This window comes from Gorilla gorilla, chromosome 8, assembly GCF_029281585.2.
Source record: "Gorilla gorilla gorilla isolate KB3781 chromosome 8, NHGRI_mGorGor1-v2.1_pri, whole genome shotgun sequence".
NCBI classification, from domain to species: Eukaryota; Metazoa; Chordata; class Mammalia; order Primates; family Hominidae; genus Gorilla; species Gorilla gorilla.
This window is the reverse complement of record NC_073232.2, coordinates 105766697-105794455: the sequence shown is the minus strand read 5'-3', so window position 1 is coordinate 105794455 and position 27759 is coordinate 105766697. Positions and strand designations below refer to the sequence as shown.

The following is a 27759-nucleotide window of genomic DNA, read 5'->3' as shown; positions in this document are numbered from 1 at the left end:
CTACTCAGGAGGCTGAGGCACAAGAATCACTTGAAGACAGGAGGTGGTGGTTACAGTGAGCTGAGATTACGCCAGTGCATTCCAGCCTGGGTGACAGAGCAAGACCCTGTCTCAGAAAAAAAAAAGAAAAAAAAAGACTAAGATGGCAAATGTTATAGATGGACTTGTTACTGTCCCATCACCAGCACCCTCAACTTTTGTAGGACTGTTAAAAATTATTATTAAAATAGTAGCAATAACTAGCATTTACCTTGCTTAGTTTACAAAGCACTTTTACCTTCTCTCAACTGACCCTCACCAAAGCCCTATATGGCAAGCAGAGATTATTATTAATTTGACAAGGGAATAAACAGTGAGTAGTCAGAGAAGTTGGGTGATTTGCCTAAGGCCATATATCCTGGACTAGAGACTAGGCATGGATTCCAAATAATGTTCCTTCCATGACGCCAGGCTGCAAAGCAAAATCTAAATTAAAGAGTTCCATCAAAGTACTGTTCAATTCCAATAATCCTAACGTAGTAACTCCAACATTATTATGATACCATAGCATAAGGCTATGAGCATAACAAGAACATGGAAGATGCCATGTGAATTCACTGGAGCACATATCATCACCATTAAGATGCCAGTCTAGGAATCAGCCTCGATTCCTCTCATTACTTCACTTCTTCTTTTGGCTTCTCACATATATTGACCTCCTCCTCACTCAGAGCCTGTGTGTGTACAATTTCCTCCATTGAGAGGAAAAGTCACCCACCTCAATGGGTCCTCCTCGTCATCAGGTCTTTGTCCAAATGCCATCTCCTCAGAGAGGCCTCCACTGGTCCCCAATTTCCCTTTGTCATGTCACCCTGTTGCATTTTCTTTAGTTTCCTTATTTATTGTTTATGGTCTGTTTCTGTTCTGGAATATAACTCCCATGAGGGGCAGGAATTTGTTTTGTCCCTATCCAGTTCTCTAGTGTTCAAATAGTCCCTGACACTTAGAAAGTGTTCGGTGAACACTCTGAATTATGGATCTGGTTAAGTTTACCTGAGATAAGAGCTCTTCGGATCTCTTCTTCTCTTCTTCAAGTTTTCCCCTAGCAATATCATTCTCTTCCCTGAGTCTTTGTATCTTCTCTGTTTTATGCCTATCATCTTCCAGATGTTGCACATCTGCCCTTCTTTGTGAATACAACAGCTGATTTAAATTGTGAACTTCTTTTTGGGTTTCTTCATATTTTCTTCGAAATTCACTCAGTTCAAAACTCAGCTGAGTTATGGTTTGTCGTTCAACCTCAAGATCTTTTTTTGCACTTGCCAAGAGATCGTTGTAACATTTCTGCTTCTCTTCTTGAAGATAACCTATGACAAACAACATTATGGCACAACTCACTTTATAAAATAAATAATATTCCTGAAAAGTGAAACATCAAACATCTAAATGAATCACACTATTTCCTTAGTTTACAACATGAAAAGTCAAGAGATAGGGACTATGGTTGATATTTGATGAAATAAAAAACAAGTTCAGGTATATTATTTGAAGTTATAAAACTCACAAATAGAAGAACTAAAAACAGTAACATCTATTCTGTTGGGAGGGAAAGTCTAAAGAAGTTCAATCAACAAATAGGAACACAAGCTCATTATTTATATGTGGAGATAACTATCAAAATTAAAAATAGAAATATTAAGAGCAGTTGCCTGATGGGAGGAAGAAATGGGGATTGGGATGGGAAAGACAGGGCAAGGTCCTTCTTAACTATTACATTATTCTAACAAGTGCTTATATTGCTTTGATAAAACAGACACACAGAGAAAGAGAGAGAGAGAACTGTATTACCAAAGAAAAGAAATTAGACTTAGCCCATAACTAAAATCCTGCTTTTACATAAACACATATTTTATAGAAGCAACTTTAGTGCCATTAGGGCTGACAGCTTTGAAGTGCCTCCAGAGACATTTATAGTTTCTTTTTAGCATTAGCTTTGTTTTAAGTATTCAAATATGATTCTCCAATCTTCTGAGTCTTGTTCCCCTTTCTTTAGACTTCTCTATAAAATTCAAGGCTTTGGTCCCCTCCAAACTGTCAGTCTTTTAAGGAGAGCTTTGCATGGAGTTTCTCATTTTTCTTTTCTTAGCTTGTCATCTAGAATTGCTAAACCTATTTCTTCATCTGTAAAATGAGAATACTGACCTTTCCTGCCCCGCCTCTTAGGGTTGCTCTAAAACTCCACTGAGATCTATGTAAGGGAAACTGCAAAGTGCTTGGCAAAAAGACAGCATCGTGAATGAGAAATTTCATCTCAATTCCATACCTGAAGTTCAAATGATTTAAGGATCATCTAAAAAAGGCATTCCTTCTCCTGGGGTTGATATGAATAAGTGCTGAAGGGAAGCAAAGTGAAAAGAGAATTGTGGCAAGGCCAACTCTGGGGGAAGTAAAAGCTGGAGAAGGACTTTGAAGAAGGGGAAGGACATTCATGGGTAGAGAGAACTGAATGTGATTTCAGAACTGCCAAAGATCACCCATTAGCCTGTGTTGGTACTTTCTTTTGATCTGAAAACGTTAGGAAATAAAACTTGCAAAAATGGTATTTCTTACTTCAGGGCTATAAGACTTGCTCTTATTTTACTTTCTAACACATATCTATAAAAATCTAAATTTGATGAATCATTCCTTTTGGAAAATGTCAGGCCTGTCCCTAGAGAACATTTTTATACCAGTCAGTACCTTCTGATTCAGGCTTTTTTGTCTGCTGTGGGAGTGAATGAGCAGCTGTTTCCGTTTTCTTTTCCAACTCAAAGATCTTTGCTAAAAGTCCTTTTACATAGACTTCCCGCTGCTGATCATACACGAGCCACTGCTGATTTTTCTCCAGAGCCTTAATGGGAAGATGAAAGAAAATCAACAGTAAAATAAAAAAACAAAATCTTAAAATGGGCAAGAGAGTCCAAGTGATGTAGTCTTTTCCAACAAAAACTCTATGGCTCATAGACTAATTCTGGGCAACCATTCTATGTTACATGCCTTCAGAATATATAACAACATGACACCATCGTAGTTTATGTGGGATTAAGTTCATTTGTTTGCTTTTTTCAGTACACAACTTGCTTTGTGTGTGCGTACATGTCATTCTCTGTAAACTAAAACACCTTTTGTGACAGACACGGAGATGAACTGCTCAGAATCCCCCTTCAAGAGCCCTGCCCAGCTGGCTGGGTGCGGTGGCTCTCATCTGTAATCCCAGCACTTTGAGAGGCCGAGGGTGGTGGATCACCTGAGGTCAGGAGTTCAAGACTAGCCTGGCCAACATGGTGAAACCCTGTCTCTAATAAAAATACAAAAATTAGCCAGGCATGGTGGCGCGTGCCTGTAATCCTAACTACTCAGGAGGCTGAGGCAGGAGAATCACTTGAACCCGGGAGGTGGAGGTTGCAGTGAGCCGAGATCATGCCACTGCACTCCAGCCTGGAAACTCCAGTGAAACTGCGTCTCTCAAAAAAACAAACAAAAAAAAGAGGATCTCTGCCCAACTGCATGGTGAGTGATTAGCTGATTAGCTGACAGCCTCCATCTGTTAATTCCTTCAAGTCCCTGTCAGCTTTTAAGCTGAGCTGGGTTGGCCCCAGCCAACAAATGAACAAGTGCCTAACTATTGCTGCCCAACAAGGACTCTGCTTTTCAGCACTCTCTGCTCTGGAGCCCCCCATGGGGTGACAGAGACCTTGTTAGGTTTTCATCATGGTCTGATGTTCTCCCTGGCATAACTACTTCCTTTTTCCTTGCACAGATCTTGCTCCCCAATAAACCGTCTGCACTCCTAACATTATCTCAGTGTCTTCTTTAGAGGATCAAACTTAACAGCTACCTTCTCTCTTTACCACCAACTTTCATCCTTTATATGATCTTTTATAACCCAATTAAAAACTCCAAGCTGCCGTCACTCACCTGTTTGTATAGGGGTTTCATACTTACAGTGAGTTGAATAATGTCCCCCAAAATTCATGTCCACTTGAAACCTCAGAATATGACCTTATTCAGAAATGGGGTCTGTGGGCTGGGCAGTGGCTCACACCTGTAATCCCAGCACTTTGGGAGGCCGAGGCGGGTGGATCACTTGAGGCCAGGAGTTCAAGACCAGCCTGGCCAACATGGCAAAACCCTGTCTCTATTTTTTAGCCGGGCATGGTGGCACGCACCTGTAGTCCCAGCTACTTGGGAGGCTGAGGTAGCAGATCACTTGAATGCGGGAGGCGGAGGTTGCAGTGAGCCAAGATTGCGCCACTGCACTCCAGCCTAGACAATAGAGTGAGACCCTGTCTCAAAAAAAAAAAAAAAAAAAAGGAGGGGGGGGGCGCTTTGCAGATGCAATTAGTTAAAATGAGGCCATACTGGAGTAGGGTGAGCCCTAAATCCAATGACTAGTATCCTTATAAAAAGGAGCAGACACACAGATATACATAGAGAATGAGGCCATGTGAAGACAGAAGCTTTGTATGGCAGGGATTGTAACCAGTTCATTTCACACCAGAGGACTTGCTATAAATCCAGAGCTCATAGTAATCTGAACTTCGAAGAACCTATAACAGTATCAGCAAAGCTCATTTTTTCAAGAGTGGAATACAGATTTCTGATTACTATTTGGAGAACAACACAGTAGCTCTTAAAATGATCTATTATGCATAGATAAAATTCTTCTATTTAATTTCAATCTGACAATATAATATAGTGTTTCCTTTTATAGCAGCCACTCTTTCCAGACCTCTAGTTCCACAATGAAGAGGACATAAGGAGCTTAAAGGTTTTGGGTGTCTATCAGGGCAACTGCTTTCCAGTAAGAATTTCCATCCTTTAAAGACATTGATTGAGTCCCATATCCAGAAAGATCTACATATATGGAAACTCTTATTAAGTCTAGAGAGTTTCTCTAAGCTTTGTTAGGCTCTTTCTACTAGCACCCTACAAACTCTTGAGCAAAGCTCCTGGGTATGGCACTTAAAGGATTTTCAGTGTCTGTTTGCTATAGAATTAGCAAATGATTAGGAAGACAGAAACAGTCTCTAAAATCAAAGACTTAGCCCAGGAGCCTCAGCCACTTTACCAGACACTTTTCTCTCTGCATCCATTAGGGAACAGTAGTCCTCTTTACATGGCTTAAGAGTCCATTTGTCAAGTGGAGATATTGTATATCCATTTTGTATTATATATCGTCAATAATGTAAAGCTCTGTGGATGGCTGTTTTCACTGTAGTAATTTGATTTTTGATTTAAAGAGTCTGTCTTATTGAAACTTTGTGGTAGATATATGATTGTTCAATATACTTTCTTTCAACTTTTGTGTATGTTTGACATTTTTCGTAATAGAAGTTGGGAAAAATAATCATAAAAGTTGGGAAAAATAATCAGTGAACTTAGTACAGTTGAGAAGATTGCTAGGATTCCTGGCCTATCTTAAAACAGGCTGCAGTAGTCACTCTCTTATTCAGCTCCACTGCCATCCCCAGTGAGGTTCTTACTCAGAACCTATGCATCTTTCAAAAGAAAGGACTCATGAGAAACCCAGGATCAGATTTAAATTTAGTTGATAAGAGAGGAAGCACTGTACGACTCACAATGCACATGTATATCCAAATACCTATAAATTATAGTGTGTTAGATACTAAAGATACCTAATTTTATACTAAATTTTACATTTGTCCACATTTAAGTAGTATTTTAATACAAATAATTTAAGTCAAAATTAAATGGTCATGAATTTTTTTTTTTTTTTTTGAGATGGAGTTTCACTCTTGTTGCCCAGGCTGGAGTGCAATGGTGCCATCTTGGCTCACTGCAACCTCCACCTCCTGGGTTCAAGCGATTCTCTTGCCTCAGCCTCCCGAGTAGCTGGGATTACAGGCATGCGCCACCACACCCAGCTTATTTTGTATTTTTACTAGAGATGGGGTTTCACCATGTTGGTCTCAACTCCTGACCTCAGGTGATCTGCCCGCCTTGGCCTCCCAAAGTGCTGGGATTGCAGGCATGAGCCACTGAGCCCGGCCAATTTTTTTTTTTGAAACGGAGTCTCGCTCTGTGGCCCCAGCTGGAATACAGTGGCATGATCTCAGCTCACTGGAAACTCTGCCTCCCGGGTTCCAGCAATTCTCCTGCCTCAGCCTCCTGAGTAGCTGGGATTACAGGCGTGTACCACCACACCCAGCTTTTTTGTATTTTTATTAGAGACGGGGTATCACCATGTTGGCCCAGCTGGTCTCGAACTCCTGATCTCAGGTGATCTGCCCTTCTTGTCCTCCCAAAATGCTGGAATTACAGACGTGAGCCACTGCGCCAGGCCAATTTTATTTTATTTTATTTTTCTTTTCTTTTAAAGGAACCGGCTGGGCGCAGTGGCTCACGCCTGTAATCCCAGCACTTTGGGAGGCCGAGGCGGGCATATCACAAGGTCAGGAGTTCGAGACCAGCCTGGCCAATATGGTGAAACCCCGTCTCTACTAAAAATACAAAAAATTAGCCAGGTATGGTGGCGGGCGCCAGTGGTCCCAGCTACTCCGGACGCTGAGGCAAGAGAATCACTTGAGCCCAGGAGGCGGAGGTTGCAGTGAGTTGAGATTGTGCCACTGCACTCCAGCCTGGGCAACGAAGCGAGACTCCGTCTCAAAAAAATAAATTAATTAATTAAAAAAAGGAACCATACATCACTTAAGTATGAGAAACAAAAATACATGTTAGTTGAAGATTCAAGGGGTAGTATTCTAAAAGGCCACATGATGGCGATGTTCCCTCAATAAACATTTCCTTATGCCACCTCTTCTCACTGTGTGCATCGGCTTTCTATCAGTATCAATACACGGAGTTGATAGCTATCATAAATATTGATAGTATTAGTTTTGAGTTTTTAGAGTCAAACATCATTCATTAGATATGCCTGCCAGCTTTGTGTCATCTATACGTTTGTTAGGCATGCATTTAACAATTTCCTCCAAGTTACCAATAAAAATGTAGAACAAAAGTGGGCAAAATAAAATGTCCTGTGGAGTCCGGGCGCGGTGGCTCACGCCTGTAATCCCAGCACTTTGGGAGGCTGAGGCAGGCAGATCACGAGGTCAGGAGTTCAAGACCAGCCTGGCCAACATGGTGAAACCCCGTCTGTACTAAAAATAAAAAAAAATTAGCCATGCGCAATGGCTGGTGCCTGTAATCCCAGCTACTCTGGAGGCTGAGGCAGAAGAATCGCTTGAACCAGGGAGGCAGAGGTTGCAGTGAGCTGAGATCGTGCCACTGCACTACAGCCTCGGTGACAGAGTGAGACTCTGTCTCAAAAAAAAAAAAAAAGTCCTGTGGAATGCTATAAAGGTCTTCCCCCAGGTTTGACAAGAATCCACTAAATATTCTGTAGACAAAAATTCCAACCAACATAGATTAAAATGTTAGCCTATACTGGAGGAATAACAAATGTGGGTCAATTGACAAAACTGCAGTAGGAATGGTAGATGATAGAAGTATTGTATCCATGTTAAATTTATTAAAGTTGCTATCTGTGCTATAGTTGTGGGCAAGAGTATCCTCGTTCTTAAGAAATACACATTGAAGTCTACGGCCATACCACCCTGAACGCGCCTGATCTTGACTGATCTTGGAAGCTAAGCAGCGTTGAGTCTGGTTAGTACTTGGATGGGAGAACAAACACACATTGAAGTATATGGGTTTAAACGGCTGTGGATATGTACAATTCATTCTCAAATGGTTCAGAAAAAAATACTACGTGTATATGTGTGTGGGTGAGGGTTGAAAGAGGAAAAAGAGAGGCAAAATGGGGTAACATGTTAACAACGGTTGAATTTTAGTAAAGGGGATATGGGCGTTATATGTTATGTTATCATACTCATTCTTGTAACTTTTCTGTTAATTTGAATGTTTGCAGACAAAATAATTTTAAAACAATTATTATTTATCTTCCCTAAGTTCTATGCTTAAAATTCAGATATTTGAATTTAAGAGCAAGAAACGCCTATTAAAACTGTCTTTTGGCTATTTGGTTTGTCTAGTTTATACTAACATAATGCTTAAATAAATACTAAAAGCACTGACATTTGACAATGCTTACGACATTAACTCTACGTAATTATTTCAACTGTCGGCCAGAGCGAAATGGTAACTGAACAATGATACAACTGGGCCTAAAGAAGCTGTACGTAGCTTTTAGGGCTTATTTAAATATAACAAATACTAATTCTGAAAATACGTGGGTAAGCTTCTACAGGAAGTTTCTGCGAACTTTGAGAGGGTGATGGAACTAGAACTGCTGAGCTCTCAAAAGCCAAATAATGTGCCAGTGTCAGTGCTGCAAGAAGTGAGATGTCTCTTTCCATGTTCCCTAAGTCCTCCAACTACAATTTTCCCCCTGGTCTCAAAGATTTGCTGAAATTCCAAAGGGAAAACCAGAGCTAAACCACTTCTTGCTCCTCAAATATAAATTCTGGCTGGGTGTAATGACTCACACCTGTAATCCCAGCACTTTGGGAGGCTGAGGCAGGTGGGTCATCTGAGGTCAGGAGTTGGAGACCAGCCTGGCCAACATGGCGAAACCCTGTCTCTACTAAAAGTACAAAAATCAGCTGGGCATGGTGGCACGCACCTGTAATCCCTGTTACTCAGGAGGCTGAGGCATGAGAATCACTTGAACCCAGGAGGCGGAGGTTGCAATGAGCCAAGATCGCGCCACTGCACTCCAACCGGAGTGACAGAGTGAGACTCCATCTCAAAATAATAATAATAATAATGTTAATGGTTCTCAAAGGGTGGTCCAAGGGCCAGCAGCAGCAGCAGCTAGGAGTTTACTGGAAATGCAGAAAACTCAGGCACTACCCCAGACCTAGCATATTAGAGTCTGTGAATCTTGCTCAGTCTAGACCACCATTTGTAGAAGAGTTGGGTTAAATTTTACCCCATTTGTATAAATGCCTTTCTAAGACAGAGGAGACAAGCACAATGTGACCCTTAAAGAAGCTGAGAAGATAGAACAAAAAGCTTGGGCTTACATATGTAGTATTTCAAAGTTAATTTCATAAAAAAGAATCATCATTATCTAAAAATACCCTCAGGTGATATCTGAAGCAGTTAGCACTGAGATGCCTAAAAAGCACATGTAAGCTTAAGATAATGGCATCTATTTTCAGGTACTTTTCTAGAAGAGACACCAGTAAAATTCAAGAAACTTCCCAAGATTCCATCCAGTCATTCTTTCAAATGTTCTAGACACTGAAGATATAGCAGTGTACAAAACATGCAAAAATCCTTCCTTCATATGACTTCTATTCTGATGGAAAGGTCGAACATTAGACAAGAGAAGTTAAATAGACTGTAAATTTAGCTGTAGTATGTGATGAGGAGGGAAAAGCAGGAGAAAGGAATAGGAATTGTCTGGGAGCTATAATTTTAGATAAAGTGGTCAGGGAGCCCCCATTCTGTCCTCCCCCAACCCCAAGAAAGTGGCATTTAAATAAAAACCTGCATGAGGTAGGGAGGAAATCATGAAGATATCTGGGGAAGAGTGTCCCAGGCAGAGGGAACAGAAAGAGAAAAGGTGGTTTATTCAAGGAGTAGCTGGAAAGCCATTGTGGTGCAGGTGGAGTAAATAAAGAGGAATGCAGGAGCTGTGTAAGATATTTCTAAATATGCGCATCTAATGCATAGGTATGGATATACATAGAATAACAAACTTCAGTGTAATAAGACACAGAATTTTGCCTTTTCATTCCAGTTACCTCTAGGTAAATTACGTATTCTGATAAGAGTACTTGGCACCTGGCTAGACATCCAGGAGATTTAAATTCTTCTTTTGAAGATCAAAAAGACTTCAAAGGATACTTGATAGATGAAGTAAAACAGAAATCTTAAGAATATGCTTATATCAGGATAGACATGCCAGTAATGTTTTTGGAACCAAAATACCAACATACTGACCTAACACTTAAGTCAGAAACTTTATACTTCATATCTCTAAAACTTGAAAAAAATACACTGTAAGTAGCAGTCCTGTGTCCTCAATTTATTCCATTCCCAATAAAACCCACCAATCCATTTATGATATCAGTTTGCAATAATACAGCTTTACTGTATAACTAAAATAACCTCATACCAAATTCTAGAGAAAGGAAGTACTAAGTGTACAAAGAACGTTTCCTTTTCAACCTATGAAAGCAAACCTTAGTTTCAAGAGAAGTATTCAAACCAAAGAGAGCATCTTGCATGGATAAACCAAAAGAGAAGATACTACAAATTAAATTACATTATAATAATAAAATGGAGGCCAGGCACAGTGGCACACGCCCGTAATCCCAGCACTCTGGGAGGCTGAGGCAGGCAGATCACCTGAGGTCGGGAGTTCAAGACCAGCCTGGCCAACATGGTGAAACCCCATCTCTACTAAAAATAAAAATTAGCTGGGCGTGGTGGTGGGTGCCTGTAATCCCAGGTACTTGGGAGGCTGAGGCAGAAAAGTCACTTGAACCTGGGAGGTGGAGGCTGCAGTGAGCTGAGATCTCACCAGTCCATTCCAGCTTAGGCAACAGAGCAAGACTCCATCTCAAAAAGAGAAAAATACCGAAAAAACAAGAAACAATAAAATGATTGGGCAAATTAGGGAAATTAGATTTAGATAGAAAAGGGATGTTATTGAGGTATTTGGTGGCAGTGATGATTTCTAGGGCTGTCTACCCTACAGAGACCATGATGCTGGGCATGGTGGCTCACAGCTGTAATCCCAGCACTTTGAAAGGCTGAGGTGGGCAGATCGCTTGAGGTCAGGAGTTTGAGACCAGCCTGGCCAACATGGTGAAACCCCATCTCTACTAAAAATACAAAAACTTAGCGGAGTGTGGTGGCTCGTGCCTGTAATCCCAGCTACTCAGGAGGCTGAGGTAGAACTGCTTGAACCCAGGAGACAGAGGTTGCAGTGAACCGAGATGCCACTGCACTCCAGCCTGGGCAACAGACCGAGACTTTGCCTCAGGAAAAAAAAAAAAAAAAAGGGACTATGCTTAGAAGAAATGATTCTTGAATGTATAGAAAGAGACTTAAATGAAGCTCTCAAACCATTCAGTTTTTCTGTCACAGCATTAATGTTGCCAATTTCTGTAAAACTTAAGAATAAGTGAATTAGCCCTCTTTACCCATAACTTAAAAGGAAATGAACTTACATCTTTCAGCTGTATTTCCATTTCATGAATATTATTTATTGATGAGTTGAAGCAGTTTGGAGCCACAGTCTGTAAATAATCCAACATTAGTTAACATCAGACATTCCACAATAGAAGTTGCCTCATTACATTCACCATAATAATACAGTATAACTCACGGGGGCATCCCGAACTCCAGATCTAGGCTGGGCACGGTGGCTCACGCCTATAATCCCAGCACTCTGGGAGGTTAAGGAGGGTGGATGATTTGAGGTCAGGAGTTTGAGACCAGCCTGGCCAACATGGCAAAAACCCATCTCTACTAAAAATACAAAAAGAAAAATTAGCTGAGCCTGGTGGCTGGTGCCTATAATCCCAGCTACACGGGAGGCTGAGGCAGGAGAATCACTTGAACCCAGGAGGCGGAGGCTGCAGTGAGCCGAGATTGCACCACTGCACTCCAGCCTAAGCAATAGAGTGAGACTCTGTCTCAAAAAAAGAAAACAAAAAATCCAGATCTAGCAGATGGTGGTAAACCATCAAGCCAGGTGAGAGTTACCAGAGATAACCATTGTGAAAATTAAGATCCCCTGAAGTTTCCCAAACAGACTGGAAATCCTGAGATTTTCTATCTAATCTGACTTCTGCGGTCCTCTAGACCCCAGGATTGCCAGAATAGCCCTCAGTGCATATGAATAGCCCAGTGATTTTTACCAAAAAGACAAACACAAAACAACTAGGCTATTTAAATGACACCTAGAAGACATTAAATTGTCAAACAAAAGGTAAAAATTTGTTTCTAGAATCATGTTTTGTATTAATAATAGTATTAATTAGGCCGGGCGCAGTGGCTCGCGCCTATAATCCCAGCACTTTGGGAGGCCAAGGCGGGCGGATCACAAGGTCAGGAGTTTGAGACCAGCCTGGCCAATATGGTGAAACCCCGTCTTTACTAAAAATACAAAAATTAGCCAGGCATGGTAGCACGCCTGTAGTCCCAGCTAGTCGGGGGGCTGAGGCAGAACCCGGGAGGAGGAGGTTGCAGTGAGCCAAGATCAGGCTTATGCCTGTAATCCCAGCACTTTGGGAGGCCGAGGCAGGCAGATCACCTGAGGTCAGGAGTTCAAGACCAGCCTGGCTAACATGGTGAAACCCCATCTCTACTAATAATACAAAAATTACTCCAGCCTGGGCAACAGAGCAAGACTCTATCTCAAAAAAAACACAAAGTATTAATTATTAATTAGTATTAGTTCATATAGATTATATGGAACTCAAAAATTATTTCTCTCCTCTTTTCATTTTCTCAGAGGAATGAAAGAGAAGTGGGTGGCTAGGTAGCCAGGCTGGCCAACAAACATAGAAAAAGCTGTATTTCAGTCTTTTAATAGCTGTAAGAGACTTGTGAAAACTGGCAAAGAAGCTCAAAAAAATTATTTTTCTCCAAAGATGCTCTATTCATTCACTTTAATATGTAGCCCTTTCTCTCTCTCAATTCAGTCCTCGAGGTGGAAACTATGACAAAGATAGTTCTCTAAATCCCTTTCCTTTTACCCTGGGCACACTGTAGACTGATTCCGGCCTTCCCTGTGGTTAGTGGAGCCATGTTCCAGTGGAATGTGAGCAGAGGTGAGATATGTCAATACCAGGCCTGGCCCCAGACCCCTCCTAGGCAGTTCTCCACAGGCTCCATCTCACAGCTACATACAGAGGACTTGGTGGGGAACCCCACCCTAAAGGAAGGTGGAGCCACTAGAAGGAAGAAACCTGGAGTCAAATGACTCTGTGGAGCAAAGCTTCCTCTACTCCAATCCGGACTAGACTGGCATGAGAGAAAAATAAATATTTGTTGCCTAAGACACTGACATTTGGAAGTTGTTATAGAAGTCAGACATACTAGTTAATACAGAAATCAATACGAGTAGCCCACAAAATTATTATAAGAATACATTTTTAAAAATTATAATTTCAGGCCAGATACGGTGGCTTATGCCTGTAATCCCAGCACTTTGGGAGGCTGAGGCAGGCGGATCACCTGAGGTCAGGAGTTCAAGACCAGCCTGGCCAACATGTTGAAACCCCGTCTCTATTAATAATACAAAAATCAGCAGGGCGTGGTGGCAGGTGCCTGTAATCCCAAATACTTGGGAGGCTGAGGCAGGAGAATTACTTGAACCCAGGTGGAGGTTGCAGTGAGCTGAGATTGCGCCATTGCACTCCAGCCTGGGTGGCAAAATGAGACTCTGTCTCAAAAAATAAAAAATAAATAAAAATTTTAAAAATTATAATTTCCACCAAGTTTGTATTTCACATTCCAAAAGTGGAGAAACTAACTCTTGAACTTCAAAGAAAAATTTTAGTCAGCTACTTTGAATCTGACTGTAACGTTTTATGAGTTTCAGCTCTGTGGAAATTCTCTAGAAAAACTTCACCTTTTTGAACTCATCTGCAGAAACACTCAAACGCCCATCTATGAAAATACACATAAATGTATAGGTCTGATCACTATCTCCCCTAAATGGGAAATAAAGTACAGAGAAAGATCCTTAACAGCACTGAGATATATTTGAAAGCTACAGATTTTCTTCTATAGATGATTTTTTTTGTTGTTGAGACAGAGGCTCACTCTGTCACCCAGGCCGGAGTACAGTGGCGCAATCTCGGCTCACTGCAACCTCCACCTTTCAGGTTCAAGCGATTCTAGTGTCTCAGCCTCCCGAATAGCTGGGATTACAGATGCGTGCCGTCACACTCGGCTAATTTTTGTATTTTTAGTAGAGATGGGGTTTCACTGTGTTGGCCAGGCTGGTCTCAAACTCCTGACCCCAGGTGATCTGCCTGCCTTGGCCTCCCAAAGTGGTGGGATTATAGGCGTGAGCCACCATGCCCAGCCTATAGATGATATTAATGTTAGTATTATTCGAATCTCCAAATCTCCAAAAGAATCAAAGGTCTGATCAGTAAGTAACCATTTACCGAATACCTACTATATACTAGGTACTATGCAAGGCAATTTACATACATAATTACATTTAATTATCAGTATTCCTATCCTGATTTTACTGATGTGGAAACTCAGGTTTAGCTTATATGTTTAAAAAAAAAAAAAAGAAACTAAGATTTAGAACAGGGGTCTGGAGAAGTCTAGTATTGTCTCTAAGGCTATAAAGGTTAACAAATGTGTTCAGAGTCACAGAGCTGGCAAGTACAAAACCAAGATCTGAACTCACATGTCTATTTCTGTATCCTTGTTCTTTCTATGACGCTAGTGCCTCTCAAACAAAAGGGGGAGAAAATGCAAGTGCAGTTAGGAATAGTATACTTGATATTACAATTGTATGTTTCAAATATGAAAAATAACCAAAAAAATGAAGCCTACTGTTTTCATGATACAAACTATAGAAATAAGAGCTCAAAAAAATCTTGGTAATTGTAAATACACAGTAGATGTTGTCTTCTGAATATTCCTCCAGGCAAATCAATGGTACAAGGAGTGGAGGGTACCATATTAACTATTTTTGCTTATAGAGAAGGGACTGGGCTATTAAAAAAAGTGAAGTGACCTGTTAGTATACTATACTAATCACTTGTCTCATCATTTGGGAAGCATGTCTTAACAAACTCATTCCTCCTAAGAATTACAAACTGTATCAGAAAGAAAAAAAAAATCTGGGTTTAAAGAAATGATTAGCACCTGTGATAAACGGAGTGTATTGGTTTTGCTTTCAAGTTCAGCAATTCGTGAGGTTGCAGCAGACAACTGTTGTTTCAATACATCTTTCTCTTCAGATAAGGCTTTCAACACCTGCTCCCTCCTTTCACCTTCTCTCGTTGTCTCTTCCAGCTGTTCAAGCAATGCGGTAGTACTATATCTGGCCTTCAGTTGGTCTCTCAGTCGCTGTATTTCTTTGTCCTTCTCTGTGAGTTGATAAGCGTTCTTCTCCTTCTCAGCCTCGAGGACTCGAATTTTCTGGACATAAACTAAGAAGAATCTTAGAACAAAGCCAGGTCAAACATCTAGCTAAACAATATATACTTCAACAAGCATTTATGAAGCATTTATTATCTATCAAGTCAGCATTATGCTAAATACCAGGGCCAAAAAAGATTAGGAAGCCAAAGTTTGATGTTCAGATAGCTCACAGAGAAGTAAGCCAATGTATTAATGCAACGTTGTAAGTGCTGTAGTTAAGACAGATTAAAAAATGAGCACAGACACGAAGAAAGGAGAAACCACCTCTATCAAGGGTGGTGAGAAAAAGCTAAAGGGCTAGCTTTCCCCATGAGTATTTGGTAATCATTCTTCCATAACACTGGATCTTGTAAAAACTAAGAGCTAAAAGTGGGCCACACAAGATATACATGCTCCTTAATGAATTTGAATCAGTGGAACTTAAAAGTTACAGAATATTTCAGCAGGAGAGGGATGCATTCATTAACCTGCTTACTTTCGATAAATGATTCAGTATTGAATCTAGAAGGTGATCTCTAAAGGAATGCTTAACATCTTCAAAGATTCACAAGATATACATAAGTAATGTTTTTTAAACTGCTGCTGGCATAAAGGAAAAAGTCAAATAAAAAGATAATAGAAATAATTATTAAAATTATAGGCTAACAGGGTCAAAACAGCATGAAGTTAAAACTTGCATTTAGGAAGAAAAAAGCAGCAGTTGTTCAAATATAAAATGGGGAAAATTTAAGTTAAGGGGGATGGTTATTCATTTGAAAATAATGAGGAGATTTTAGTTGGCCACAAGCTTAACTCAAATCAGTAGTATGAGACAGATAACAGAGCCATACAATTTTAGGCTTTGATGGAGTATAGTATCCAGCTAAGTAGATGTAACACTACTATTTCAATCTGTGTTTTCCAAAACATATTTAGGATACTGTGTTCAATTCTAAGTGCATAATTCAGGAGGGATATGAATAAACTAAAAACTGTTCAAGATGGTAAGAAGCCAGAAAAGCTGAAGAATATGAGCTTGGTCTGCAGAAAAGTTAAGAGGAAGCAAAATTTCCTTACATATCTAATAAATTGTCAGTTTGCATAGGAAAAATAAGACTTGTTCTGTGTAACCTTAATAGGCACAATTAGAACAAATGGGTAGAAGTTATAGGAAGTTTAATTTCAATTGATTATAAAGGAACAAAGTACCCAGTTCTTCTCAAAAAGTGGAATGAAATGGAAAGCTATCTCTCAGGAAAGCAATAAGATTCCTTTACCAGATTGCAAACTAACCTTCATATCTGTGGATTGGTGATGACTGTTCTCTCAGTGCTTGAAAAAGCATTTACCTCAATGTATGTTGTTACAAAAAATAAATCAGTTTCATTATGTGCCTGTTTAGATAATTTAAATAAATCAAATGGTATACTGTTTAACCATTTATTTTATTTTATTTATTTCTTTCTTTTTTGAGACAGAAGTCTTGCTCTGTCACCCAGGCTGGAGTGCAGTGGTGCGATCTCAGCTCACTGCAATCTGTCTCCTGGGTTCATGCGATTCTCCTGCCTCAGCTTCCCGAGTAGTTGGGATTACAGGTGCACACCAACACATCTGGCTAATTTTTGTTTCGCCATATTGGCCAGGCTGGTCTTGAACTCCTGACCTCAGGTGATCCGCCTGTCTCAGCCTCCCAAAGTGCTGGGATTACAGGCATGAGCCACCGTGCCCGGCCTTAACCATTTATTTTCTAAATACAAACAATAAAAGCACTTTTGCAAAATAATTAAATCCAAATTTGTGATTATATTTATGATTACATTTTTAAGTCCCTCTAGTTCTAATAAGTTCCTAACTTCCTTACTGTCTATGCCATAACAAATTATAAATTAGGGAATCTGAAATATAGTTGAACAGAGTGTAAATGCCAACACATCTAATAATTTTTCCTTCAAAAGCCTGAAAACCAGAATTACTTGGATAGCAGCCAATATGCATGATAAAATATGTTTTAAATAAGGAAATCTGAACACTATTTAATACTCTGAAATGGACAGATTTGAGTTTTTACATTTAGTAAATTAACAGGAAAACCAGATTATATAACTATTGGGTAAATATTTTCTCCTCTCCCACAGTAAAAAAGAGATATAAGCCCAGCACAGTATCCTTAAAGTACATCAACGAGTAATATACTACTCCAAAAAAGCATGGAATGGCCAGGCATAGTGGTTCATGCCTGGAATTCCAGCACTTTGGGAGGCCCAGGCAGGAGGATCGCCTGAGGCCCAGAGTTTGAGGCTGCAGTGAGTTATGATCACGCCACTGTACTCCAGCCTGGGCAACAGGGTTGAGACCCAGTCTCAAAAAAAAAAAGCATGGAAAATCGAATGCTTCTAAGTTACGCTATCAATTTAAAAATAGCGAAAATAGCCAGAATGTTTCACAATCTTAAATACAGCATAACAAAAGTTATCAAGAATATTCATGTAGTTAAGCTAAATTACCAAGAAGCTATAGGAAGAATGATGAATTAGGTTATTACTTTGTTTTAAATAACTGAAAAACAGAGCATACTAAAGATGAAACAGACCATGTTAAAGGTGCAAAGCTATTAATCACAATGTCTTTATTTCCAAAACAAACTTAGTACCTGGTAACCTCAAAACACATACTCCATTACATTTAAAAGGTGAGAAGTTAGTAATGACTAAAGTACATCTAAGACTTGGCAAAGTCAAAGTAGGAATTTAAGATTCTAAACCCAACGTCAGCTTTCCAAAACTAATCAACTGGACAAGACAGGGAACACGGCAAGAGTAAGAAGGTAGCATCAGGAAATCTTCATGCATCGCTTTCTTGGAGAGCTTACAATTTAAAGGATCAGAAGACCATTTACCTCCAAAAGTCTGTGTCTCTCTTTATCAGTCAGCTTTCCTTTCCCACTTGTGATTTCATCCACCGATGTCTTTAAGTGTGCAATTTCTCCCTTTAATTTTTCTAATGTAGTTTCGGATTTGGAGTTACTAGGCTTCGATCCCCACTTACTTTTAATTATATCTTTGGTACTTCTGGAAGACATCTCTGAAATGGTCTGTAAAAATAAAAATCAACTGTATAATTCTGAGTTTAAAAATTTAAATCTCAAGTTTGAAACAGGTCTAATAACCTATCTGCTCTAAATAGAAATGATATATCCAAACCAGCGGGGTATGGAGAAAGATGGATGGAGGCTTCTGGGGTATCGTAACTTTTTTTTTTTAATCTCAGTGGTAGATAAATGGGAGTATTCACCTTCTAAAATATGTCAAGTTGGGACAGGTACGGTGGCTCACACCTGTAGCCCCAGCACTTTGGGAGGCCAAGATGGGTGGATCACAACATCAGGAGTTCGAGACCAGTCTGGCCAACATGGTGAAACTCCATCTCTACTAAAACTACAAAACTTAGCCAGGCGTGGTGGCAGGTGCCTGTAATCCCAGATGCTGGGGAGGCTGAGGCAGGAGAATCGCTTGAGCCCGGGAGGTGGAGGTTGCTGTGAGCCGAGATCACACCAATGTACTCCAGCCTGGGTGACACAGCAAGACTCCGTCTCAAAAAAAAAAAAAAAGTCAACTTGTACATTTATGTTTTGTGTAGTGTTCTATATGTGTAATTATATGTGTAATTCTTTAGTGGAAAAGTTTTGTTTAAAAAACAATGAAGGGGTCTCCAACCATTAAATAAAGCCTGAAAGAAGTAGGTCACAATCAAGGACATATCTTGGCCCAAAATAAAAAGCTGTTGGTAAATAATGTAATTCTGAGCATATAGGCACTGAAATGTCCTTACTTAACATAGGTCCTCTGTTTTAGAAGATAGCCTAGTTCAGATCTATCTTAATAATCATCTGAGAGAGCAGTGGGAAAAAGTGAAGAGAACCTAAAATAAGACATTCACAGGAAAAGAGGTATAACATTCAGGGGAGTCAGGCATGAAAGGAATTAAGAATAAGGAGCTAAATTAAGTAAGGAGAAACTCAGTATCTGCTAACAGTACTAGATGACAGTTTAGAAATGAGTATATAATATAAACTTTAGCAGGCAAAAATCTAGTGAAGCATACAATGCATATAAATAGTATATAAAAGTAACTCTAATTAAGGAGGTTAAAAAACATTTTTCCACTTCATGTATCCCAAGATAAAATAATGGCAATGTGATTAAAGGATATAAAGGAGTATGAGCCCATTAGTGCATTCAAAAATTACTATAGCGCCTACTATTTACCAGGCATCCTAATACATGCTGGGTGTAAACTGGTTTAAAAAAAAAAAAAGACATGTTCCCTGATGTCATGGGGATTTCAGTGTAGTAAAGGCAGGCAATAACAAGGAAACAAACAAGGGTTCATGAATTCTCAAACTGTAATAAATATTACACAGGAGAAGTACAGGGATAAATGATATCAGTAAAAACAGGAGAGACCTTAGAATGGTAGTGAAGTGACTTTTAAGATTGTCCTGTGTGAAATCAGAACGTCTAAACGTATTAGAACTGTGGAGATTGAGTAGAAGAAATCATCTATCAAAAGGTTAGTCCTGGATTTTTGCCATTATAAGGTGAAAGATTGCGGTAGCTCATCCATCAGTTGAAGAAATGCAAGGTTATGGCGTCTCTCAGTCACCTGCTGCCACAGGAAGTTCTTTCCTATGTGTTTCTGTTGATAACACACTGTTGACTTGATATCGTGGGTCGTAGGACAGAAAACTACTACCAAGTCATTGAGACACAAAATGATGGAAACAAAGATCTGCAGAACGTGAAAGAACCCCCAAACATCTGCTTCCTAACCTTTGCACAGAAACTCTGGCAGTGAATGAATGACTACCGTTTCTAGCCTCTGGCCCAGACCGTTTGGATCTCCCCCACCACCTAGTCCCACCAACCTCCTGTCCCTGTATTTTCTTTTTTCTGTTTCTGTTTCTTTTTTTTTTTTTTTGGCGGGGTGGGGCGTTAGGGGAGGCAGAGTCTCGCTCTGTCGCCCAGGCTGGAGTGCAGTGGCACGATCTCAGATCACTGCAACTTCCACCTCCCGGGTTCAAGGGATTCTCCTGCCTCAGCCTCCTGAGTAGCTGGGACTACAGGTGCGCGCCAACACACCTGGCAAATTTTTGTATCTATTAGTAAAGATGAGGTTTCACCACATTGGTCAGGCTAGTCTCGAACTCCTGACCTCAAGTGATCTGCCCGCCTCGGCCTCCCAAAGTGCTGGGATTACAGGCGTGAACTACCGCGCCCGGCCACCTTTCCCTGTATTTCCTATTCCAGTCATCCACAGGGTTCCCACAGTTCAAACCTTCCTCAGCATGCCTTCCCTCTGTGAACTCTAACAAATGATATAGCTGCCCCACCCCCACCCCTACACAATCTGGTACCCAATTACACTCCCTGCTAACCTTTTATTTTTTCAATTGTTCAACTATTGTTTCAAGGACTGCACTTTGATTTTTTGTTGTTGTTGTTGTTACCCACAGAGCCTAACAGCAAGCCCTCAGAAATGATTGGTTGATTGGGGCCGGGCGCGGTGGCTCATGCCTGTAATCCCAGCACTCTGGGAGGCCGAGGCAGGTGGATCATCTGAGGTCAGGAGTTCGAGACCAGCCTGCCCAACATGGCGAAACCCTGTCTCTACTAAAAATACAAAAATTAACCGGGCGTGGTGGCGCACGCCTGTAGTCCCAGCTACTCAGGAGGCTGAGGAAGGAGAATCGCTTGAACCCAGGAGGCAGAGGTTGCAGTGAGCCAAGATCGTGTCATTGCACTCCAGCCTGGGTGACAGAGCGAGACTCCATCTCAAAAAAAAAAAAAAAGAAAAAAGAAAAGAAATGATTGGTTGATTAGCTGAAGTGACCTAAGTCATGCTGGACAGGAGGTAACCAAACACGCGCTTCCATCCAGTAAACGGTACAAGGCATCAATTACAAGCCGCATCTTCTACAAGGCGACGCCAATCTTTAAAAATTCCCACATAAAATCTCACTTGAGGAGACAGACAGGAAAAGAGAAACTGCAAAAAAAGGCACAAGTTTTCTCACTTCTAAAATAACGATGTTTGAGGAACACACAACGAAAGTGCTTGCCAATCGGAAAAAGCCGTCCTAACGAAAGACCCTGGGCAAGTCACTTGGCCTCTCTGCGCCTATCTGTAAGGAGATGATACCCACCGCCAAGTCCAAAGGAGCGATCGAAGAGACAACGGTCTTGAGGCGCCCAGCCGGGTGCCAGGCACGAAGTGAGCGCCAGGGAAAAGGACTGTTATCAGAGCGGGCAGAGATTGAATCCCGCGGACGCGATCTTCCCACTGACCCGCCCTCCCTGGCGGTCTGGACCGGCCCGGCCCCGGGGCTGCGGGTCCTGGCCGCCCCTCGCCACCCTCCGCGGTCGCCTCCCTTGGGCCAGCTAGCAGCTGAAGCAAAGCGCGGCGCTCGCGTCGGCCGAGTCACACCATTAGGCGCGGATGCCGCTTCCGGGAGTTTGAATCCCGCGGCTACAGGGCGGGGCACGTCACTGCCGGCTGGGCGCGGCCCGCAAGAAGGAGGAGCAGCGCGCGCGCGGCGGGGACGCGGCTCCCCGATTGGCTGCCGCCTTTGAAGGGCGGAGAGTAAACCTGAGGGCGGGCCGAGAAGTGGCGGGGGCCGCGGGGCGGGACAGAGGGCGGGAAGACTTCCTCCCGGGCCCGCCAGCTAATTCTGGGATCGGGGGTTCTCTGCGGGCTTAGACCTAAACAAGCTTGGTGTCTCGCAGTCAGGGGCTGGTTTTGTGTTTATACGCTTTTAGGAGAAAGCAAATTACTATTTTTAATGGGATAAAACCAGTGACGATGGACCGGGCGAACTAGTTCTGCGCTCTTGAGCATAGGTTCTCCCTGTGTGAAGTGCGGCCCCTCCTGCCCTGGGACAACGGGATTTCACAAAGGAGCACAGCCCCCTTGTCATCCCCTCGGGTCTCACTCTGTCGCCCAGGCTGGAGTGGAGTGGTGCAATCATAGCTCACTGCAACCTCAGTCTCCCGGGTTCAAGCGATCGTCTTGCCTCAGCCTACCGAGCAGCTGAGACCACAGGCGCACGCCACCACGCCCGGCTAATTTTTTATTAAAAAATTTTATAGAGACAGCGGAGTGGCGGGGGGGTGGTGGTCTCACTTTGTTTCCCACTCTGGTCACGAACTCCTGCTTTCAAGTGATCCTTCCACCTCGGCCTCCTAAAGTGCTGGGATTACTGCCAAAAATCAGCAGCACAGGAGGGAGTGTTAACGGGAGAGCTGAGAGGCACGCCCAGGTTGAACGCTGAGATTATGAATGCTAGCGGACGGGCTTTCAGACCAGACTGCTACCCTCCAGCCTGATATCTATCTATTGATCGATTCTAGCTCTTGATTCGCCGCTTTGAGAACGTTACTGCTGAGAGAAGAAGCACATGAAGTGTTTAGCAGGGCCTCCCTTTCTCTCCTAGACCCAGCATAAACTCGCTGGAGATTTAAAACAGTAGATACACAGTAGCAAAACATCCTAGGTACACAATATTGTACAAAGGTTATAAACTCTAGATTAGGACTTTCTAGATTTAATTCCTTACTGCCCTGACTAGATGTGTCTCCTTGGATAAATTTATTTAACCTATTTGAGCCTGGGTTTCCCAATGTGTAAAATGATGCAAATAATAATATTTACTTCATAGCTCGGTTATAAGGATGAAATGAGGAAATCCGGCCAGGTGGAATCGCTAATTCCTGTAATCCCACCACTACGTGAGGACGGGGAGCGAGGATTGCTTGAGGTCAGGAGTTGGAGACCAGCCTGGGCAACACAGAGAGATCCACTCTCACCCCACCCAATCCCTGTCTCTAATTTTAAAACCTTAAAATTTTTTTAAATGAAAGAAATTCATGTAAAATGCTTAACATTTAGTAAATGTTCAATTGATGTTAGCCATTGTTAAACAAAAGGCAACACTCAAATGTTACTGAATAGAATGGATGAGAAAACCATGTGGGGAATTTTAAAGAATCAGAGAAACAAAACCAAAACAGAATGCAAGATGACGTTTGGTACCTGCTTCCAAGGAGCTCCCATTTCTGATGGGAAGGTGAACTAAAGTATCAGGTGGGATTAGGGTGGGAAAAATCAGGGCAAAAGATAAATCATCGTGTGAACATTATTCATTGCCCAGAGTCGAGGGGCAAAATTAATTTCCACAGAGATTTACAAAGATTCTTAAAGAGATATAGAGAAAAACATTTCCCTGTTCACCTTCAAGCCAAATGGGGAGCAGAAAATGGGGGAGAGGGAGGAGGGACCCTGGAGAGAGGTGGCACCTGGCGGACTGGCACCTGGGTAGCCAGCACCCAGGCCTGCTGTGCCAGACACTCCAATTCCACACCCGCCCTCCAGGACCTTCTTTTCTGGCTAAAGGTCACCCTGTGAGTGGGGACCTTGAGGAAGAGGAGCAAACAAGAGGCTCATTGGCCTGGGGGGCTTGTTAAGTTCCCTAATTGCCATTGCTAGCCCTGAAAATTAATGTTTGCTCTTTACAGATAGGGGCTGCCAGTCATGAGGTTGTGAAGAGCTGGTAGTTTCCACAAGATCTCACAAGTACTTTGATGTTGATAGTTCACTCAGGGATAGTCTAGGATGAAGATTGGGAAACTTATCTTTATTCATGTAAAGAGAAATGTAACAGCCAAGCAGACTAGATATTTATCTCAGCAGGTGAGCTCATTTTCTTCCCAGTAGGAACCTGTTCTTGGGAAACCAAAACAGGATCAAAAGGCTGCTGAATGGGTTTAAAGATATTAAATGGAAATAGGGAGGCTGTTGTAGGTTACAGCACCTATCACCTTTGAAGGTTACATCTTCCAAGGCAATGCTAATGAACACACAGGGCCTCACCAGCGTGTAGATCTGCACTGTCCAATACAACTTTCTGCAGTGATGGAAAGGTCCCTCCTGATCTATCCAATATGGTAGCACTAGCCATAGATGGCTACTGAGTGCTTGAAATGTGGCCACTGTTATTGAGAAACTGAATTTTTAACTTTATTTAATCTTAATTTAAAAACTAAAAGTTCATTTATTGAAAAACTTTTGATTTTCTTATTTTTTTCTTTTTATTATTATTATTATTTTATTGGAAAACTTTTAAGTATGTTTGGAACAACCTGGGTACAAAAACCTGTTTTTTCAATTGTAAATTTTATGAAATCTACATATAGATCAAGTATTTCTGAGGAAGATTTTATGTCCAAATTGAGGTGTGTGACTATACACAGCAGATTTCAAAAACTTAGTATGAAAAAAGAATGTAAAATATTGCACTAATACTTGTTTATATTATTACATGTTAAAATGATAGTATTTTTGATATATTGGGTAAAATGAAACATATTACAACTGATCTCACCTAATGTGTTTTACTTTTTTTGATGTGACTAGAAAATTCATAATGATAAATGTGGCTCATACTATATTTCTATTGCACAGCACTGGAATGCACACAATAAATGTTCTCTAAATGCAGAACAAGAAGAAATGAATGAACTCTGTCTCCTTTCAATCTGATTTCTCCTTAGCAGGGATTTTTTGTTTTAAATAATGCAAATGCAGTCTTGTCACATATTTCCCAATGCAAACACAAAACATTTGATTGATTTACCATTGTTCTTAAAATAAGGAAAAAAAATCCCCCATCTGTCCTCTGGGGCCTAGTGGAGACCAAAGTCCCAAACCAGCCATGCTTGACACCTTTCGTTCCTTGACCAGGCAGACTCCTTCCTGCCTTCGGGGCTTTTCCACAGGCCCTGTCTGGAATGCTCCACTGTCATCTCCTTTCCTACTTCCCTGGAAGATCTTAGTTCTCACTGCTGCAGGGATGTCCTCGCTTTAGCTTGTACTTCTCCAGCCATTCGCCACAATTATAATTGCACATTTATTTCTGAGTGATTCTTTGGTTGGTATCTTTTCCCCTCACTAGGCTGCAAAATCCTTGAAGGTAGGGGCCACATCTGATTTTGCCAGCCACCATATCCTGAGCACCTAGAAGAACCACAGTGATTGAGCGAATTAGATCAAGGATGAATTGATCAGAGTCTCGTCTGATCTAAACTATTATGGAGAAACAGACAAATGCTTTACTCTCTTTCCTTTCTGTTATCGATATTCCTTAATTACCTAAAAGGATGCACCTTACCTAAAAGAATGCACCAAAAGCATGTTTTTAGAGCTCAGCACCTTTTCAGGGTAGACCCCCTGCTCTTTCCTAAAGTTTATCTTCAGCCAGGAAGGGCTGCATTTTAAAATCGGCAAATAGGGAGATCCCCTCAGCACTTAGCTGTGATCACTGCAGCTCTATCAGCAAGCAACATATCTGAAAATCATTTCAGGGGCAGGCGGCTAATCTCATATGAGAGAATTCTTCTTAGGCAGTCAGTGATACTTCCTGACTTGGTTCTTGATTTGGGGTGCATCCTATTTTGAGAGGGCAGGCCCTGACTGCTCTGCCCGCTTTAGGTCCTTTTTTTTTTTTTTTTTTAAGAGATGAGGTCTCACTATATTGCCTAGGCTGGTCTCAAACTTCTTCAAGCAATCCTCCTGGCCTGGCCTCAAGCAATCTTTCCACCTTGGCCTCCCAAAGTGCTGGGATTATAGGCATGAGCCACTGAGCCTGGCCTATTTTAGCTCCTATTAAAATTTAAGTCTGCATGGTAACTAAAACATTTCATTTGTAACCAGGGTATTAATAGGCAATCCAATTGCTCCACTTCCCTGCTGAAAAATATATCTCCAATAGGTCCCTGTCACCACGAGGTTATGTGTAAGAATGAAGAGCACGGGCTCTGGAAAAAGACTGCCTGCATTCAGATCCTGGCTTTACTTACCGTGAGAACCTAGGCAAGGTGCTTAGCCAAACCAGGCCTCAGTTTTTTCGTCTGTAGAATGGTGATCCTACCATAGCACGGACTTCACAGGGTAGGGTGGTGGAAGGTTTCAATGAGACAAAATGCTTAGGATAGTTTTTGGCACGTAGTGAGTACTCAGTAGATGTTACTGAGCAAATAAGGCTCTCTGAGCTGGTAACTGCCTGCCTGCCTAGGCTCAGTGCTTGACTGTTTTATGTCATACATGATGTTCCACCAGTGTGGAATGTCTTGGGGTTCCAAATGTTCACCATGTGTATTTAACTCTATTTCAGATCATACAGTCAGGCACACACACATACACACATATCAATCCAACCATTAAGATTCAGTCCAGTTTTCAGCTGTCACCTCCTCCAGGGAGCCTACCACGCTTGCCCTCCCCTGCCCTACAGATACTTATCTCTTCTGTTTATCTCTTTCTATCATTGCCCTCACCACATGATGCTACAATTATCTGTGAGCTTCTTGCAGAGCAGAAATGTGTCCTATTCATTTTTGTAGTTAGCATTGTGCCTGGCACCAAGTAGCGTTTAATAAGTATTAGCTGAATAAGTGCATATGTGCGTGAATGAATGAGGGCTCTTCCAGAAGAACAGCTGGGAGCCATTTGTCTATCAGACATTTTGATGAAATGTCTGTAAAAGTGAGCACAAGGCTTAAAATTATTCCACTTTTGCCTGTTCTATTTTTTCTAGGTTGATTTTAGAAAATATATTAATATCTTCTTAGAGAAGTCAGATTAATTCCTATCTTATATTTAGCTCCCCCAGTTGCCTTGAATGATGACAATATGATGGTGCCAAATGTTATAAAATAATTTATCTCCTCCTGCCCTCTACGTGGACTCAGTTGCTGCCAAGCACTTTCTTAAAGGAATGAAATTCAAATATACTATATATTAAGTTATTTAAAGATCGTGTCTTCCACTGTGAGAAGCCCTGTAATTAAGCCACCAAAAATAGTATTTTAGCTCTAAAAAGCACTTTGGTTATCAACTGAAACAATGGACCCTTCTGTGCATGCCAATTTGAAAAATGCTGTTAGGTAATACCTAAGATTCTGTAAAACTGGAATTGGAATAAGATGTTATGAATCTATCTTCATTTCTCTTCCACTAAATCCTCTTTGCTACCCCAGCACTTTGCTCTTCACATCTAGATTTTTTGCTGAGTCTCCCTTCTCTTCCTCTCACATTCCTCTTTCTCCATCTCTTTTGTCTCACTGTTCCAGGGCAAGTGTAAGGCCACTCACCTAGATTAATGCTTGAGTTTACTTGAGAGAGGTAAGAAACAATGAAATAGAAATATGAGATCTCAGCTGAGGTGAAGCTGGGAAGGGAGTTTGACTCAGAAGACACTAGGTTTGAATCCTGGCTCAAGTTTTTTTGTCGCTTCTGTGCCTCCATTTTGTTAGGGCAGTACAGGTATTTCTTCTTAACTTAAGATGGGCCATTGCTTTTTTCATGTTCCTAGGAGCCACCTTAGTAGTGTGTTTGCACCATCTCTGGGGGCCTTACGGCATATGAAATCAGCATCTTGGGGGAGCGCACCCATACTGGTCAACTCTCTTTTATCCAAATTTGTGTTCTGCACTGCCCTTCGACACAGCACACTTAGAATCCAGCCCCATGTGAACTCTTCCAGCTTCTGCCAGTCCAATTGGTTGTGTCCTGCAGTTTGTTCAAGGG

At 41.4% G+C, this 27759-nt stretch overlaps 1 protein-coding gene across 2 annotated transcripts in view; it reads right to left on the bottom strand.

Annotated features, from left to right (window-relative positions):
- The window catches only part of CEP55 (centrosomal protein 55), a 32482-nt gene extending 10795 nt beyond the window's left edge, over positions 1-21687 (bottom strand). Inside the window, exons 1-6 of one of the 2 annotated variants that reach the window (XM_019035618.4) lie at positions 21323-21687; positions 18017-18211; positions 14863-15138; positions 11190-11258; positions 2719-2869; positions 1033-1346 (exon numbers count right to left, since the gene is read on the bottom strand). In XM_019035618.4, the coding sequence (XP_018891163.3) occupies positions 1033-1346; positions 2719-2869; positions 11190-11258; positions 14863-15138; positions 18017-18199 (993 nt within the window). In that variant the 5' untranslated portion in view covers positions 18200-18211; positions 21323-21687. Of the gene's footprint in view, positions 1-1032; positions 1347-2718; positions 2870-11189; positions 11259-14862; positions 15150-18016; positions 18212-21322 lie in introns of both variants that reach the window. The other variant, XM_055352507.2, reaches the window with a different exon arrangement.
- Positions 21688-27759: the final 6072 nt, after the last annotated feature.